This window comes from Clupea harengus, chromosome 1, assembly GCF_900700415.2.
Source record: "Clupea harengus chromosome 1, Ch_v2.0.2, whole genome shotgun sequence".
NCBI lineage: Eukaryota > Metazoa > Chordata > Actinopteri > Clupeiformes > Clupeidae > Clupea > Clupea harengus.
Window position 1 is genome coordinate 27,286,592 of NC_045152.1, and position 18,495 is coordinate 27,305,086.

General features: G+C 42.2%; 1 protein-coding gene across 1 annotated transcript in view; it reads left to right on the top strand.

Annotated features, from left to right (window-relative positions):
- plxnd1 (plexin D1) overlaps positions 1 to 18,495 on the top strand; it is a 52,993-nt gene that overhangs the window by 1,700 nt on the left and 32,798 nt on the right. The window contains exons 2-9 of the mRNA XM_031574223.2: positions 4,605 to 4,781; positions 7,443 to 7,577; positions 7,947 to 8,047; positions 11,976 to 12,105; positions 12,684 to 12,858; positions 13,789 to 13,897; positions 15,513 to 15,612; positions 17,465 to 17,563. Coding sequence (XP_031430083.1) covers positions 4,605 to 4,781; positions 7,443 to 7,577; positions 7,947 to 8,047; positions 11,976 to 12,105; positions 12,684 to 12,858; positions 13,789 to 13,897; positions 15,513 to 15,612; positions 17,465 to 17,563 — 1,026 coding nt within the window. The remainder of the gene's footprint in view (positions 1 to 4,604; positions 4,782 to 7,442; positions 7,578 to 7,946; positions 8,048 to 11,975; positions 12,106 to 12,683; positions 12,859 to 13,788; positions 13,898 to 15,512; positions 15,613 to 17,464; positions 17,564 to 18,495) is intronic.

The window sequence follows — 18,495 nt, forward strand, 5'->3', positions numbered from 1 at the left end:
TTAGCTTTTCTATTTATGAAAACATTCTCCCATTACAGATAATATGTATATAGTACATATCAGCAACTTGTCACATGAACTCGGGACCCCATTTTGAGGAAGCACAAATAAGTGTGTCACATGCATTATGGCTAATAACTGTTGATTGCTTTGCCTAACACCTTGGGAGGCCCCAAGGCTGAGAAATGGCAATTTGTCATGTTAACCTATGATACGGCCAGCGTATTGGATTTTATTGAAAGGTGTAAAAAACTATTCACAGGCCACAAATGTTTCCCAATTTAAAAACATGAAACAAATTCGGTGACAAAGCACCAAACAGCTAGTGAGCTCAGATCTCAGCTAATCTGGTCACTCAACATAAAATTTGCTGTGAGGGCTTACAGCCATGCCCTTGACATAGTGACATCAAGTTTCCATGGCAACTGTGCCCTGCTGGGCTGCTTGGCCCCCTCATTGCTGCTTGCAGCTATATTCAAGAATGGTGTTGCTTTTAATAAATATTCATAAAGATGTCTTTTTTTCCACTGAGTTATAATCACTCTGGAGGAAAGTCCATTTATTGCACCAGATTTAGCTTTTGCAGATAAGGGACGACTCAGCAAGCCAGTTTTGAGTCCATGCATGCTTAGTCGTTTATGGTATTTTCAGGTTTCATTTAAAAGGGTGGTTTCTCTGCTGAATTGAAAAATAGTAGGACAACTTTAGAATTACCCTACAGTCACCGCAAAAGTATTTTCCATAAGTTTGACAAGAGTTGAGTCATTGCTGTATGAGGAGACCATTCTTCGTTATTGTTTTGAGTTGTGCCATTCTCAAAGGGGATTCTCAAAGGGGGTTGAACATAAAATATGTTTTGGGAATTCCAAGGCCACTTCCAAAATTCCAAGACCACAGTGAGTATACAGCATGTAGATGGAGGGAGAGTTTTCTACAGTTTGTGGAGAGTACTGAATAGAATGGAATACAAGATAGCCCAGAAGCTGATTCAGTTGAATTTTATTGAATTGTATTTATTTATATAGCACTAATAACAATTGAGATGTCTCAAGGAGCTTTACGGAGCCCAGAGCTTGAACCCCCTCGAGCAAGCAGTAAAGGTGGCAAGGGGAAAACTTCCTTTTAACAGGAAGAAATAGAACCCAGCTCATAAGGGGGGACCCATCTGCTTGGGGCTGGCCGGGTAGAGAGATAGAAAGGGGGCGGGGTCAGAAGTCAAATGGGTAGGAGATAAGAGGGTCAGAAGCAAACAGATCAATTCAGACATACATCAGGATAAAATATAGTAGCATACATGCAGCACGTATACTCTCAAGGATACATTCAAGATTTATAGTGGATGAAAATGGAAAGGGTCAGCATTCAAAGTATTGGTTGCAAAACAGCTTGGTGGGGGTACAGTGTGCTCATAAGATTACTATTATAAAGCTAAGCAGAGCTATGAAGCTGAAAATGTCAGTGTCAATGAAAGCATTCATTTATAAAACGAGTAAACAGGCACACCAGAAATAGGCACACACTATGTAAGATGCATCATAAGCAAAGTGGAAATTGTATGGTGGGGATGGGCAGCTGTCTCTGCAAGTGGATCAGGTTGAAAAACTGCAATAGTGTCTCACGGTGAAGATAGTCTGGAGAAGAAGGGGGAAAAGGAGACAAAGTAAGTGGACAGAGCTAGGTTGCTTTATATGGGCATATACTGTATATAATTATAGGTTATGGTGATGAGGAACAATGTTATCACAGCCATCAGCATTTGCAGGCAAAGGTCACACTATAAAGTAGAGAATTGAGACCAGCTAGTAAACAGAATATCAGTTATACACAAGAAAAGATTTCACATGCATATCTCAGTGTCTGGACAATGCACTGCCTAATCATCTGAACATAAATCTCATTATACTGTGGCATGCTACAGGCTATACAGGGTAAGGAGTGGTGTAAACCCCTCGGGAGTAGGTCGCGGTAAGGGTAGTAATTGGATACGAACCCAGGTTAGGGTAAGGGAAGAGGTTAGGGGTCGGAGAGCCTCCTGGGATTACAGACCTGGATTAGGGGAAGAAACTGGTATATGAAGCCTGGTCTCCTTAGGCACCCAAAGAGAACAGGAGGGGGACTCGAAGGCAAAGGCTCTGCCTCATATTGTGCTTTTTCATACTCTTGGAAGTACAAGAAAAGCTGCACTCTGGGATTGAAGGGGTCATGGTGGGCTGTAGGAGACAATTCATTCCTTGAGAGAATTTGTAGCTAGGCCATTTAGAGCTTTGTATGTTACAAGGAGTACTTTGAAGTCAATTCTACTTCTTTTGACAATGAGCCAGTACCCTTAGAGAGGCAAGTACAGGTGGGATATATTTATATTTTTTTTACTAGACATCACCTATCATCACAAGTCTTCATTAGACACGCCCTGGTTGAGGAGAGCACACAGCTGCTGAACTGTAGATCATGCATATGCACAGGCCTAATACTACGTTCTCCATATCGCTTCTGATATTAATTTGAACTGTAGATCATGCATATGCACAGGCCTAATACTACGTTCTCCATATCGCTTCTGATATTAATTTGAACTGTAGATCATGCATATGCACAGGCCTAATACTACGTTCTCCATATCGCTTCTGATATTAATTTGAACTGTAGATCATGCATATGCACAGGCCTAATACTACGTTCTCCCTCATGCTTCTGATATTAATCTGAACGGTGGAAAGAATGTTTTAATTGGAAACTATGACACCAGAGGAAAATGTGTGAAGAATTCTAAAAGCATATTTTTCCTTTCATATATTTTATAGAAATACACATATTTTTTCTAAGTATTTCTACAGAAGTATTTTTTAATTCATATATTTGTAAATATAGCTTTGTATACTGCAAGGGAATAGGTCTACACCTCAACTACGCTTACTTAATGAATTGAGGCCTCTTTTGTACTTTATTAACAATTAACACTTTTAAACATTTCTGTAGTCTATTTGAATACTATCACAATGAATAAATGCCTTTACACACTGAAACAGTGTTAAAGAAAAGTATTATTGACTGGCAAGCAAACTTAATACATAACATTAAAGAGTATTCTCTAACAGCATACCAAAGTTATTCCAATATTATGTGCTTTAACACACTCAACCATTTTTCACAAAAAAAGTATACCAGCCTGATGTGGTTGTTGTGGTTTTGTTTATGAAAACCTTTAAATCTAAAACATACCTTCCCATACCTATAAACCCTACAGTAAACACCCACAACCCAAGATGCTCAGCTTGCAGACTAGTGTAATGGTGGTATTTGGATGTAGTTTTATTTATGTACAATTGGTGATGTTGTAGGTTTTTCATCACAGATGTTCCTAAATGCACAGATTCCGATATGTAGCAACATTGTAAAAGAGCAAATGTCTTGTTTAAGACGTGTTGAAACACGTGGAAAAAGGGGGTTCACAAAGTCAATGGCTGAACATGCACTTGGGACTCTTGTTAAATGTGTTCAGTGTTCACAAAGGGCCATGTCAGTGTGATATGACGTGTTCTTAAGTGCCCTGTACTTGCAATACCGTATGAATCAGGTTGTGTCCAATGTTGCTACGGTAAATGTCGTGAATGTCTTTGTGTCATCACGCCAAAGAGATACACCTATTTGGTTTGATAACAGAAACATCGTTTAGATACAGCCATAGCTGTAGCTCAAACTATAGATCAGATGATACAAAAAGAGGTATTGACATATACCAGACATGTACCATATATTAGCTTACCAGGTGAACATCAAACACATTTAATATAGTACACAAAAGCATTGGTTAGATATGACTATGCCGTTGTTTAGAAGTCAAACTAAACGAGAGACTGAGCATAATGTCAAACAGATATGTAAGTTTAGCACACCTTAAGGCATTGCTGAGATATGGCTAAACTCCCTGTATTGACTTAGCATAACCTGCTAAATCTGCTAAGCACAACTGCTGACCTATGGTCCATGGATAGGATCTGTGTGAGGCTTTTAGATTGAGATTTTAGAAACCAAGCTTTGTGATTTTTTGACAAAATACCTTGGAGGCAGAAATATACATAAGAATGTACTCTGGTGATTTTGGACGCATTATGGTTCAACACCAACACACATCTGGAGAAGGCTGTAGGCTCCCTGACCCAGTTTCCTATCACCTATTATTTTCAGTTCAAAGGACATGGCTCATTAAATAAGAATAAAATCCCCTGAAATGTTAACTTCCTGTCAGATTGTCCCTGCGACCAGCCACGCCTGGGTGAAACGATTTGTACTTGAGAGAAGAAGAAATCAATTTGATTGCAGCCTGCCGTGACCACTGACACCCGAGCACTTCTGTTTGAGAGTTTGTCATGCGAGAGACCCCAAAGTTAGCGATTTTAGATAAACATGGTGTGTGGGAGCAGCCTCTCAGTAGAGGCCGTGGGAAAGGCCCGTCCTTTGAGAAATACTTTGCATGTCCTTCAGCGGTCTTGTGGAAAAGCAAAACAGTTTCACTTTAAAATTTTGGAGTCACCCAATAACAGTTGATCAGCAGCATCTGCATGTTAGATGTCCTAAACTCTCCATTGTCTCTCTGTCCTCTCTAGCTACAGACAGAGCAGCTTAACTGTGGGGCAGCTCACTTGCAGCATCCACTGGCTTTGAAGAGGCCCCTGAGGGCCACGCCGATCTATGAATCCCATGGTCTCAGCGCTGTCGCCGTTGACAATGTACACGGCCATACCATTGTGTTCCTGGGCACCAGTAATGGTAGACTGCGGAAGGTGAGAGACACACACACACACACACACACACAACCACACACACACACACACACACACACACACACACACACACACACACACACACACACACACACACACACACACACACACATACATGCACATATGAGACTCCCCTCAGTAGTCTGGAGCCGGTTGATTCATTTCTATAGGTGTCCTGTGTGGTGATTAAAATGTTAATGAAATGAGAATCCCGCCATTTATCATTCACTCTCCTCATCTTTCATCATCTCTGTCTCTCAATCCGTCTCGCTAAGACACACACAGAGACATACACATGCAGCTACTATGCACACACATACACACATAAAGACACACACAGAGACACACACAGAGACATACACATACAAACAACAGTTTGGAGCAGTGGCTTAGACGAGGGGACAGAAAGGAGAATTCTGTCCAATTCTGATAAAGATAATGTTAACAAATACCCTATTTGAAAATAAGGATAGCCTTATCAACAGTGCTAGAAATAACAGTAAAGATTATTGGCCACTACACCTAGTAAAATGTCATCGTATTGACCTAGATGCTATATTAGTTGGGTGGTCATTTAAAGATCTGATCTGTGGTTAATAAACTCTGTACTATAGTTTCTCATGTTTGCTTGAACACCAGGAACATTACCGTCTAACTGGTTAAAGCCTTATACTGTATTTGAATCATTAGCCAAACGTGTAGGTTGGGTTGTGTGCAGTCTATGGCGTCTATGGAGTTTCCCACAGAACATAACTCAAGTGAAGCTCATAGAGGCGGCATTGTTAAAATAGAATATCTTTCCCTCAGCTTGGTTGCAGGAACAGACATTTCAAAAGATAGCACTCTGTTCTGGAGGTGCACTTTCACTCTTGCTGTTTTTCAAGACTGTTTAAAACTGTTCCTGAAAGTAAAAAAAGACCTCACTAAAGATTTTGCCGGCTTTAATGCTGGTGAAGTCAAGAAAACAAAGGTTCTACATAATCGTTTTAAGTCTGGTTGGATAAAAGTTAATCATTTAACCCTGTGTTTTGTAATTTTGATGACATGAGGGTGTTGTCCCCCCCCCCCACAGACACACACAAAGAAGAGGTGCTGTGCTCTTCTGTAGGATGTCTGCTCTGAAAAAAAGATTTATTTGTTTCCTTGCCAGAGAGTCAGGGACCTCTTTCATTACAGGCCTCTAATTGGCTGTTTCGGCTGTGTTTTTACTCATAAAGATCCACTGTGTGTGTGTGTGTGTGCATATGTGTGTGTGTGTGTGTGTGTGTGTGTGTGTGTGTGTGTGTGTGTGTGTGTGTGTGTGTGTGTGTGCGCGTATGTCTGCATGTGAGGATGTGTGTCTCCTTCTTTTGTGTGAAAAATGGTTTACACAAACATCTGTTCGTGAATATTTAATTGGTTGGCCTGTCCTTATGTTGACTGAACATGTGTGATAGCATGTTTTCCTTTCTGCATGTAAGCACATATGACACTTTGTTCGATTGCACAGTGAATATGCTGATGGTGTTTTGTCTGTCCACGCGTATGAGAGGTGGTGTATGTATAATATAGAGTGTTGTGGGATTCCTGCAGGGCCTGGGTCATTGTTGTGTCTAGGTAGTGGTAGAAATTATAGTTGTAATAGAATGTAGCCTATGTGTGCTTGTGCATGTGTGTGTGTGTGTGTGTGTGTGTGTGTGTGTGTGTGTGTGTGTCTAGTTTATCTGGATTGACATGGCTATTTCCAGCTGGGTAGTAGAAGTAGTGGTAGTTCTATGCATGTCGTGTGTGTATAAGCCTTAAGGGTGTTGTTAGTGGGTTAATGTGATTTGTGTCTGTGAGTTTAGCAGTTAGTCGTAGCTGAGAGCATGCAGATTGAGTTAGACTCGAATCACCGACCTTAAAGATGCCTCTTAGACTCTTTTAATACGATCTACCTTATTAGACACTCTTTATTTTCTCTCTCTCTCACTACTTCTCTTCCTCAGTCATTCTGTCCCCTCTCTGTCTTGTCCTTGTTCCCTTTCTGTATTCATTCTATAAAGCGTCTTTGATGGGGGGGGGGTCATCACCCCCATACTCACTCTCACTGGCTGTAGCGTTCACACACACATACACTCACAGCGCACGCGAGAAAGAGAGAGAGAGATGAACACACACTCTGTGGTGCAGCTGAGTGATCCTGAGTAGAATAGTTTCTTTCATGTGAAAGTGGTGAGACACTGTGACCCCACAGTGGAGCAGGTGTTTCTAGTGAGTGCTGTGTGTCTTTGTGTGTGTGTGTGTGTGTGTGTGTGTGTGTGTGTGTGTGTGTGTTTATGTTGTTGGAGTGAAAAGTTTTTTTGTGTGTGTGCGCTTGTGTGGGGGGGTGTATGGATTTGTTTGACCTGGCAGATTTATTTTTTTGCTGTTTGGCTGCCCTAATATGCCAGGTGTGTCAGCAAAAACAGAGTTTGTGTGCTACTGTGTGTGTGTGTGAATCTTGAATCTTGCTGATATCTTTTATCCAGCGCCCTTTTTGTCTCTGTAGCTTTGTTACGAAGTAGCAGAGTGTGTGTACGTGTGTTCTGGGAGTGAGAATTGGCTTAGCTTGACCATTAGGGCTGGAGGGGGGTTGGGGGGGCTGAGGGAATATGTGACTAACACAGACAGAAATATATAAAGTGTTCTTTGTCTCTGTAGCTCGCTCTGCGGGGGGACCTGACATTGGCCAAACGTCCCTGGTCCCTGAAGCTGCCAGCTAGGGAGCCAGTGCACCACATCATGACCTTCGACCCCAATGACAGGAATTATCTTTACCTTATGACCTCCCATCATGTGAGTCCTTTTGACATGTTTGTCTATGTGGGTATTAGTGTTACTGATTGTGATGATATGTGCCTGTCATATAACTTATATAAATAAGCAGTCTAAAACTGAGATTAATATGTGTCTTGCTCAAACACATATATAATGCAACCACTGTGATGTGATGATCAGTATTGTGTTTTTACGTAGCATCTGAGACTAGTAATGTGTGTATTCTCTTTTCAACTTTTCTGTGAGGCTGATGACTTTTATGTCAAATATGTAATATCTGTATATATCTGTGTGTGTGTGTGTGTGTGTGTGTGTGTGTGTGTGTGTGTGTGTGTGTGTGTGTGTGTGTGTGTGTGTGTGTGCGGGTGTGTGTGTTCGTGCGTGTAGCTGCTGCGAGTGAGGGTAGCCTCATGTGCTCAGTACAGCTCCTGCAGTGAGTGTCTGAATGCTGGTGATGCCCACTGTGGCTGGTGCACCCTGGAGAGCAGGTAAGATCATCTATCCATCAATATCACATACAATATCACATACAATATCACATACAATATCACATACAATATCATATACAATAACACATACAATATCACATACAATATCACATACAATATCACATACAATATCATATACAATATCACATACAATATCATATACAATAACACATACAATATCACATACAATATCACATACAATATCACATACAATATCATATACAATAACACATACAATATCACATACAATATCACATACAATATCACATACAATATCACATACAATATCATATACAATAACACATACAATATCACATACAATATCACATACAATATCACATACAATATCACATACAATAACGCATACAATATCACATACAATATCACATACAATAACGCATACAATAACGCATACAATAACACATACGATATTACATACAATATCACATACAATATCACATACAATAACACATACAATAACGCATACAATATCACATACAATAACACATACAATAACACATACAATAGCACATTGAATAAGGTTGACTGACGTATCAATTTGCACAATATGCTATGTGTGCTGAGAACTGTCAGGACATTTCAGCATAAAAGTGAAGAGATCATTTCTGGTGACCTCATACAGACAGTGAGAACAGCATAAACAGTTTACATCATTTTGCATTTGAAAAATAGATGAACAGTAAACAGTTGAGTTAAAAGGACATATATTTTCTGCTCCATGCATGTCTGCACAGTGCTGCATGTGGCTAATGGACTGAAGGCTCCATTCTACTTGATACAGCAAAACATTTTGTAGTGAGTCTAGTGTATCAGGTATAATGATAATCATAGTCCCAAAAAGTGATACACTGCTCTTGTGGAATGTGCCTTTAAAAGTGTGTGTGTGTGTGTGCGTGCGTGCGTGTGTGTGTGTTTGTGTGTGTGTGTGTGTGTGTGTGTGCGTGTGTGTGTGTGTGTGTGTGTGTGCGTGTGTGTGTGTGTGTGTGTGTGTGTGTGTGTGTGCGTGTGTGTGTGTGTGGCACAAAAGGAAGTGGAAAATTCTGTCTTGCACAAGCAGGCGAGCCATGAATCTGGTGCCACTGCTCGATAACAGCCTGCTCAGAGCGAAGGGAAACAAACTCCCACTGAGCGAGGAGGGAGAGAAGCAGACATGCTCAAGAAGCAAGGCAGAGAGGGGCCAATTAATAGACTGAGGAGGAGGAGGGAGAGAGTTTCTCTAATGCCACAGAACTGAGATGGGCGCACAAATACAAAGTTCCATGCAAACAACATTGTGGTTATTTGCCCAGTGCCTTAGTGCTGTGCTGAACAATAGTTACCCGTTAGCTGTTAGCCTACCGGGGTGTGTAATTTTGACACCTGAAGAAGAAGTTCATGCGTTAAAGAAAAGAGCCATTACTTCATAGACCATCAGTATGAATACTTGTATATACATCATGTCTTTATATAGTGTATTACCTGTCATTGCTTGAGTCTGATGTACTCCTAAACAGATCATACAGATTTCTTTTAGAATGTGCATTATGTAGCTTGTTTTAAAACTAGAAATTATTCTAATGATGTAATCCTAAAATACCAGTTTACAGATCTTTTTAAGTCTGTTTTTCCGCTGTTACACATTTGCTAACATTTTGGCCGTAGTAAATATCAACAAAGGCATGACTAGGCCGGAGAAACAAGAAGCATACTATATTGTTAACCATGTTGTAAGCATTGCATCACTGTGGCAAGTTCAGAGGCAAACACATATTTTAGTTATTTAGGAATGGATGGGATCTCAAATATTTGCTAAAAAGCTAAAATAGGATCAAGATGTTCAATTAAACAACAACATCACTGGCCATTTATAACATGGAATGATATTGGCAAGTCAATTGAAATAGTTGTAATCAAGTAACTGATTTAGATTAAACTAAAATAAAACTAAACCAATGAAGCATGTTGCAGTTGAGTTGGCACAAAATACAATCAAATAAAATACATGTTTTATTTGATAACAATGGTGACTGACACCATCAGTACCCTCTAACCAAATTCCAATGTCTAACCTTCTTCATCACTGTCCTTTATAGTTGTATATACTGTCCTATATATATTTAAATCAATCACCACTGTCCTTTATATCTGTATATACTGTCCTATATATATTTAAATCAATCATCACTGTCCTTTATATATTTGAATCAAAGTAGTTCTGTATCTGCTGCTGAGAGTCGGCTGGATCTTGACACACATATGTAGGGTGTCTCCAGATGATGAGGTGTTAAATGTTGCTGTCTCTGTCTTCGGGATTCAGTGAGGCATGGGCTGCTCAAAGCATATTTTAGCACATTGTGTGCGTGTGTGTGTGTATGGGTGTGAAAGAGCAGAACTGAAGAGAAGGAAGCAACTTTACTGTGAGGTTTTGCTTGAGTTTTGAGAGTGCCTGTTTTGAATTTGAATTCCAGAGAATAATGATGCCATCTTTCATGCAATACTTAGAGCTCATTGTGTTTTACCATGAGCATTACATTAGATTTGTTTTGTATTTAGAAGACAAGTAAAGACTTTATTATTTAGAAGACGATTAAAGACTTTGTTATTTAGAAGACGATTAAAGACTTAAGCTGGTGAAGCTGTGAAGTGTAATTTTGCAAAGTACAATAACCATTTGGTATGTATTCTCTTACCTACTGTCTACACCAGTCTTCAGTATAAAGTGATGTAGCAGAAATGTAGATGTTGTCAGTATGGTGAGTACAAAGGAGAGGGCAACAGAAAGGAAGTATACAAGAAGGAATGAGCAAAAGAAAGAGCAAGAGAATAGCAGAACAAAAGAACAGTGTGTGTGTGCGTGTGAGTGTTTGTGTGTGTGTGTTGATGTGTGTGTGTGTGTGCGCGTGTGCGTTTGTGTGTGTGCGTGTGTGTGTGTGCGTGTGTGTGTGTGTGTGTGTGTGAGTGCGTGTGTGTGTGTGTGTGTGTGTGTGTGTGTGTGTGTGTGTGCGCGTGTGTGCATGTGTGTGTGTTTGTGTGCGTGTGTGTGTGTGTGTGTGTGTGTGTGTGTGTGTGTGTGTGTGTGTGTGTGTGTAAGTGAGTTGTCTCAGCGCAGGGGATTTTTCACTCCAGACATTGTGTTCTAATTATAGCAGTGGGGCTGACCCTTCAACCCTCTCTCTCTCTCTCTCTCTCTCTCTCTCTCTCTCTCTCTCTCTCTCTCTCTCTTCTACTCTTACATAGGCACACACACACACACACACACACATTTGATTCATATCCATGTAAACAGACCTGTGGATCTTTACTGACTCCTCTCTGTTCATTTGTCAAACTGTGAATGAGATGTGCAGCACACTGGCTATTGCTAAGCTATTTGTCGCTGAACTCGATTTGTTAGAACAGTAGCTGGCACACATGCGCAATACACACACACACACACACACACACACACACACACACACTCACACACACACACACACACTCTCTCTCTCACACACACACAATAAAGGCCTGGTTGTCTGCTGTTTTAATTAAATTAGTTGGATTCTGATCTTCGCTGGAGGGAGCTTCTGTCAAAGGGAGACCATCAAGGATATTTGCTCTGTGTGACTGAAAGAGAGACTGTTTTTGTGGATAGTTGCGTGTGTGTGTGTGTGTGTGTGTGTGTGTGTGTGTGTGTGTGTGTGTGTGTGTGTGTGCGTGTGTGTGTGTGTGTGTGTCTGTGTGTCTGTGTGTGTGTCTGTCTGTGTCTCTGTGTGTGTGTGAGTGAGTGTCTGTGTGTGTCTGGGTGTGGCTGTCTGTGTGTGTGAGTGTGTCCATGTGAGTAGGTAGAATGTATGGGTTTCTTACTGTACTGGTGTTGGCCCACTTTAGCCCACCCAGTGTGCCAACTCTAAACTCCCACTCATCTGCCCGTGTCCTCTTCACCTAGGTGCTCCATCCAGGGAGAGTGTGGCCACAGTGCCATGCCACGAGGCTGGATTGGCATCGGTGAGGGTACTTTGCAGTGCCCATCCATCACTATTACCCCACCTGAGATTAGCCACTCTGCTGATATCAAGGTAAACCCAGGGCCAGTGTAAATGAGTGCAAACTCTGTCTGTCTGTCTGTCTGTTTGTCTGCATACAGGTGTGTGTGTGTGTGTGTGTTTGTGTGTGTGCTATACGGTGGGTGCAATAATTAGGCCAGGATGACCCAAATTTCTCCCCCCAGCTGCTTAATCACTTGGGGCCACAGGAAGTGGCTCTGCTTCGCCTTCAGCCCAAACAGGAAGCAGGAAGCAGGAAGCAGGCACCACCGTTAGGAAGGGATCTATGGCAGGACAATGGGTCTGACAGGGGCTTGTGTCCCTCTCTTTGAACTGCTGAGAAGGAGAGGGGGAGAAGGACAGAGAAAGAATGCTCCACTTACGTCTTCCTCTTTCCTGCTCTAGTCCCCCCTCTCTGTTTGCTGTTTCTATGGCCCTTGGTTCTGTAGTGAAACCAGAAGTGTGTTTTGCTGTCACGCTAGCGTCTGTATGGTTCAGGTGTGGTGTGGTTCAGTAACTAACTCTCTCTCTCTCTCTCTCTCTCTCTCTCTGTCTCTGTCTCTGTCTCTGTCTGTCTGTCTGTCTCCCCCTCTCATATTGTATACTTTTAGGATGTGGGGATTCTGATAAATGGGAGTATTCCCGACCTGCGGGGCCTTGTGGAGTGTGATTATGGACGGAGCCTTTCTACCCATGCCACAGTACACTTGGGCTCAGGTACTGCCCACATTCAGACCTGTCCCCTCCCTCCAAGAGAAAGCTATCCCAGAATTCCATTCAACAGAGGTATGCTGCTCTCTCTTTGTCCTGCCCTCTTTACTTAACCCAAGTTGAAAACCATTTAACAAACAAGAAATATATTAAGACAAGAAGTGTGCAGTTTTTTAATGTTTATTCCTCCAGACCATCTTCCATTTTGTTACAACTTGCCGTGTCACATTGAAATCCTTCCCTGATGCCAGCTTTTATTATTGATGATTTTCCATCAGTCTCTGTGCTTTTTCTACATTATTATTTTTAAATCTATTTAATATTAGTGTATGTTCTTCTCCATATTTTTACGGTGTGTTCTTAGATATGTTTCTTGTTCGTTGTAACTGTCCTACCCTGTCTTTAATGCTTGTGGAATATTTTCTTTATGGATGCAGCACAGGTAGAAGCCCAAACCAAATTTCCTACAATGTGGGACTATAAAGTGAATCTTAATCTAAATCTTGATCGGCTTTTAAACATGGCATAGTTTGTCATTTTGAGTTTGGCCGTTCAGTTTTTTGTAATGTGAAAATGACACCCAGATAATTATGTGAAAATTACCAGCTCAGAAGTAGGTATTGAAAAGGTGCCCAAAACTGACCTTGGTCCTTGCAGTGGAGAAATGTAAAAAGGTTCTGGATCCCTGAAACAGTTCAGATGTTCCTGAAATATTTCCTGAGGTGGAGAAACGGCCTTGTGCTACTGATTTAACCAGCAGACACTCCACTGTACTATGTTGGTGTATCACATATACAGACTAATACTAGAATTCTGATGGTTATTTTCATTATTGTTTGTACTTTACCAAAATAGTCTGGGTATTATGTTTGTCTTTATGGGTGTGTGTAAGTGTGTGTGTGTGTGTGTGTGTGTGTGTGTGTGAGAGAGAGAGAGGGAAAAAAAGAGAGAGAGGAAGAGAGGTAGAGCTTGTTATGGTCTAATAAGTCTATGCTTTTTCCTCAGACCACATAACGGTTCCTGTCACAATTAAAGTCAACGGTACTTCCCTGGTTTCCGGAAGTTTTATCATCTATGATTGTGAAAGGACCGGGAAGATCAATTCCAAAACTGCGTAAGTCATTTTGCCCTCCCTTGTCTCACTGCTTTTCTTTCTTCTTTCTTCACCCTCATTCTCTCTTCCCTTCTTTTCTCTTTCTTCATCCTACACACACACACACACACACACACACACACACACACACACACACACACACACACACACACACACACACTCAGACAAACCCACAGCGTTCCCATGCCCCTGTTGATGAGAATGGAAAAGATTCATCATGACTCATTCAGGGATTTTTTTCATTCTTGGCCAACAACATCAGTGTTAACCACGAATGCATGACCAGCAGTTACACTGTATAAGCATGCAGACACACATACAAATACACACACAATACACCTGAAGTTCAAAACTAAACATCTAAATAAAAAAGATGCTGTCTCTGCTGAACAGGCAACTTGTTGGCATAGGTGTATGTTTGTATGTGTGTGTGTGTGTGTGTGTGTGTGTGTGTGTGTGTGTGTGTGTGTGTGTGTGTGTGTGTGTGTGTGTCTGTGTCTGTGTCTGTGTCTGTGTCTGTGTGTGTGTGTGTGTGTGTGTGTGTGTGTGTTTGTGCATTTGCATGAGAGAGAGTATGTGTGTATTTAAGTACCAGTTCTCCCACGACCTGTAGCATAGTGGTTTCTAGGTGAACATTGCTAATGACAACCAGGCGGTAGCATTCCATACCAAATACTCCAGAAGCAAAATACCAACTCTCTCTCTCTCTCTCTCTCTCTCTCTCTCGCTCTCTCTCTCTCTCTCTCTCCCTCTCTCTCTCTCTCTCTTTTTCTCTTAGCATTTCTCTCGTGGAAATGGCAAATGTCATGGAAATATCTTTGTTTGTTGTTTGTGTGCTGTCTTTTTTAAGAAAGACAGAGGTTTAGACAAGAGAACCCTATCAATCTGGAGAATTAGCATGTTCTCTCTCTCTCTCTCTCTCTCTCTCTCTGTGTGTGTGTGTGTGTGTGCCCTAGTGTGACTGAGAGGTTTAAGGCTGCTAATGTGAGAACACGACTGAAATGGAGAGAGTGTGAGAAAGACAGAGAGATGAGAGAGTGAGGAACAGTGACTGCAGCACTGATAAGAGCAGCTAAAGAGTCAGAGACACTCATATCCCAACCCCCCAAGTGCTCTCACACACACACACACACACACACACACACACACACACACACACACACACACACACACACACACACACAGACTCACACCACAGACACATCGTGGAACACTCACTCTTATCTGTAGAGGTGTTACATCTCAGGGTGAAGACATCTGTTGTGTATCACTGAACAGTGACACATACACTCACTCACACTCACTCACTCGCACATGCACACACATACCACACACACACACACACATACACACACAGGGTTAAATTATTCCAGTTTGACGTTGTCCTGTTAGCATGTGTGTGCGGGACTGAGTGGGGGTTGAAAAGCTGTTGTGTATGTCTCATAAAGCCTGAGTGTGTTTCTGTGTGTGTGTGTGTGTGTGTGTTTCTGTGTGTGTGTGTGTGTGTGTGTGTGTGTGTGTGTGTGTGTGTGTGTGTGTGTGTGTGTGTGCGTGTGTGTTTGTGTGGTTCTGTTGTGTATGTCTCATAAAGCCTGAATTTGTTTTGTGGTTCCAGGTGCAGCAGCTGCCTGAGTAATGGGTGGCGCTGTTTTTGGGACGTGGAGAGGGGTGAGTGTGTATCCGGCAAGGACTCAGCCCAGGGAACACTGCTGGAGGTGAGAGCTCACTCATGCCACAGCACTCCACTTCACAAGCTCCCAGTAACACAACATATGCAGCAGAAAGACATGGAGGGCCCTAATTTAAGTGATGGGCAACACAACTGGCAACATGCAAACATGCAACATGCAAAGTTCGCCGTGCGCGACCTAAAGCTAATTTAACACCTTTGGTCGTGAAACTTCAAAATGATTTCGTGTCAGGGAGACCTACCGCACACTAACCTCCACCTCCTCTGGTGTAACATTGCTCCATTTGCAACCAGAAATGTGTTGTTTGTTCTATTGTAGAGCAATTACTGAGCTCCGTGTCAACGTTATTAAGGTACGGTCAAATCATTGTGATTGGCCCGAGAAAGAATGAATTCATTACCACAGCCACTAATTACTCAACCCATTCATGCTTGATTTTTGCCCTGCTTTGTGTCAATATAGTGACCCCGCCTATTATCACTGCGTTCGGTGACGCACAAAGCCTGTTGGCGGTGCTCATCGCCCTATGAAATTAGGGCCCCGAGTGACAAATGAATGCTTGAGAGTGAGTTGGTGAGTTGTAATGTGAGATGGGATTTGTTGTGTGGAAGAGAACACTTTCTAGTGAGTTAGGATTGGTGATGTTTATGTGGTGCAGTATGCTACTCCACTGTTTGTTTCCCTTACCTGTCTGTCCCTGGCCATTCGTGGAATCGGATGATTAACAGTTTCTAAGACTATCGAAGATCATGTTGCTTCTTTAAAAAAAAAGCAACGGTCATGTAATTGAAACTTTGTTGGGTAACTAGAAAACAAAATTGCTAAAGAAAAAGCCTATCTCTGCAATGCCTTCTTATTCGAGGCAAGTCGCACACGGACGAAATGTTGTGAATCTATCTTTTCTCCCCCGATAAAAAAAATGGTGAAGGGACTGCCAGCTAATAGCTGCTCGCATTCCAGTGGTGTGGCTCCCAGCCTCACCCCCTCACCCTCCGTCTGAGGGAGGCAATGGCACGATGGCGCTTTAAACATTGATGCTAAACAGTGTCGTATAGTTTTACATAACCCACAAAATTCACACATTTATACACATAAACAGATGCGTAGCAAGCACAGGCTGGCATACACAAAGACACTCTAAAAGTTATAATGAGCTAACATGCTGATGCAAGCCTGCTTGACCTTTTAATACATGCCTGCATAAAAGTCATGCTCAATGGGTACACAGCCAGCATGAACTACACAACAGAATAGGGCTACTGTTCCGCAAAGACCGAGAGATAGAGAGAGAGAGAGGGAAAGAGAAAAGAGCGAGAGAGGGAAAGAGAAAGAGAAAGAGAGAGAGAGGGAAAGGAAGAGAAAAAGATAGAGATAGAGACAGTGGGGGGCAAAAACAGAGAGGCTTGTGAAATTCAAAAGCTCTAGAACAGTGTTGTTTGCTGGACATTTTTATGCTGTGACATCATCATTGTAGCAGCACACAGCTGAAACTGCCTCAAGACACTACCACCTAAAGTTTATATTCTGCCTGTGTGTGTGTGTGTGTGTGTGTGTGTGTGTGTGTGTGTGTGTGAGTGTGAGTGTGAGTGTGAGTGTGTTGAGGCTGTTTTCCTTATCAAAAATAAAACTCTAATTTTGTTGTTCTTTTGCAGTCCCTTTCTTTGCTACACCCTTTCCTTGGCATTCAAACACATGCACACACACACACACACACACACACACACACACACACACACACACACACACACACACACACACACACACACACACACACACACACACACACATGTATTCATTCATATTTTTATCTGAAGGAAGTAGAGGAGGCCATTGTTTCTCTAACCCACCCTGCATGTGTCTCTCTTCCTGCACTCAGAATTCCACCTCCTGTCCCAGTTTGAAGGCCCAGGAAGTTGTTCCATTACCCTCTGGAGTGACACAGGACTTCACCTTGGAGCTGCTCAATGTGGAGCTGGTAATTCCCCTCAACCTCAGCTTCATCTGCAACACACTTACATTCAGACATCAGCAGTACAGGAGTCCCATAATAGACGTCCATACACACAGCATAGCTCAGCACAGCACAGCACAGCACAGCAGGAAGTGGGAAGTGTTTGGTGCAATGTGTTTATTTTTGTGGTGAGGAGTGCTGTTTCTGGACACGGGTTTTGGTTAAGATGGTGAATAGTGTGTGTTTGTGTGTGTGTGTGTGTGTGTGTGTGGTGTGTGTGTGTGTGTGTGTGTGTGTGTGTGTGTGTGTGTGTGTGTGTGTGTGCGCGTGTGCGTGTGTGATGAAAGCCGTGGTGTGAAAAGAGTTTGACTCTCAGAACTCTTTCATGTTATGAACACTCTTTGTCACATTGTTTGCCTATCTCTATCTCCCCCTCTCTATTTCCCTCTGTCTGTAACCCTGATAGACACATTCTCTCTCTATTTATCTCTTGTCTCTCTCTCTCTCTTTATTCATTTAGATATGCCTCTTTTTTTCCTGCAATGTCCGCATACCCTACACATACACTAGCACATCCTCAATATGTTTCAGTGTGCTATCTCTCAGCCAAGCATGATTTGAAACAGATGTGTGTGGTGTGAGAGTAACAGTAGATTTGGGGTGGGCTTGCCCCTCTCCCCACTGCTCCATGACTAGAGATAAGGTCAGCCGTACCCACGAGCCCTTGCACTCCCACTCTCCCAAAACCCATCCCCATAGCAACAGAGAGTGTGTCAAACAAAGTGGAACTCACACTTAGAATCCCCCCCCATCCCCCCCCCCCCCACCCCCCTACCCAAACACATGGACAGACAACATTTGCCTTCACTCCACATAGAGCCATTCATAGAAAAGTGCACACAGGCAGACAGGCTGACACAAACAGCTCATAAATAGCGAGGCAAGGCAACTTGTTC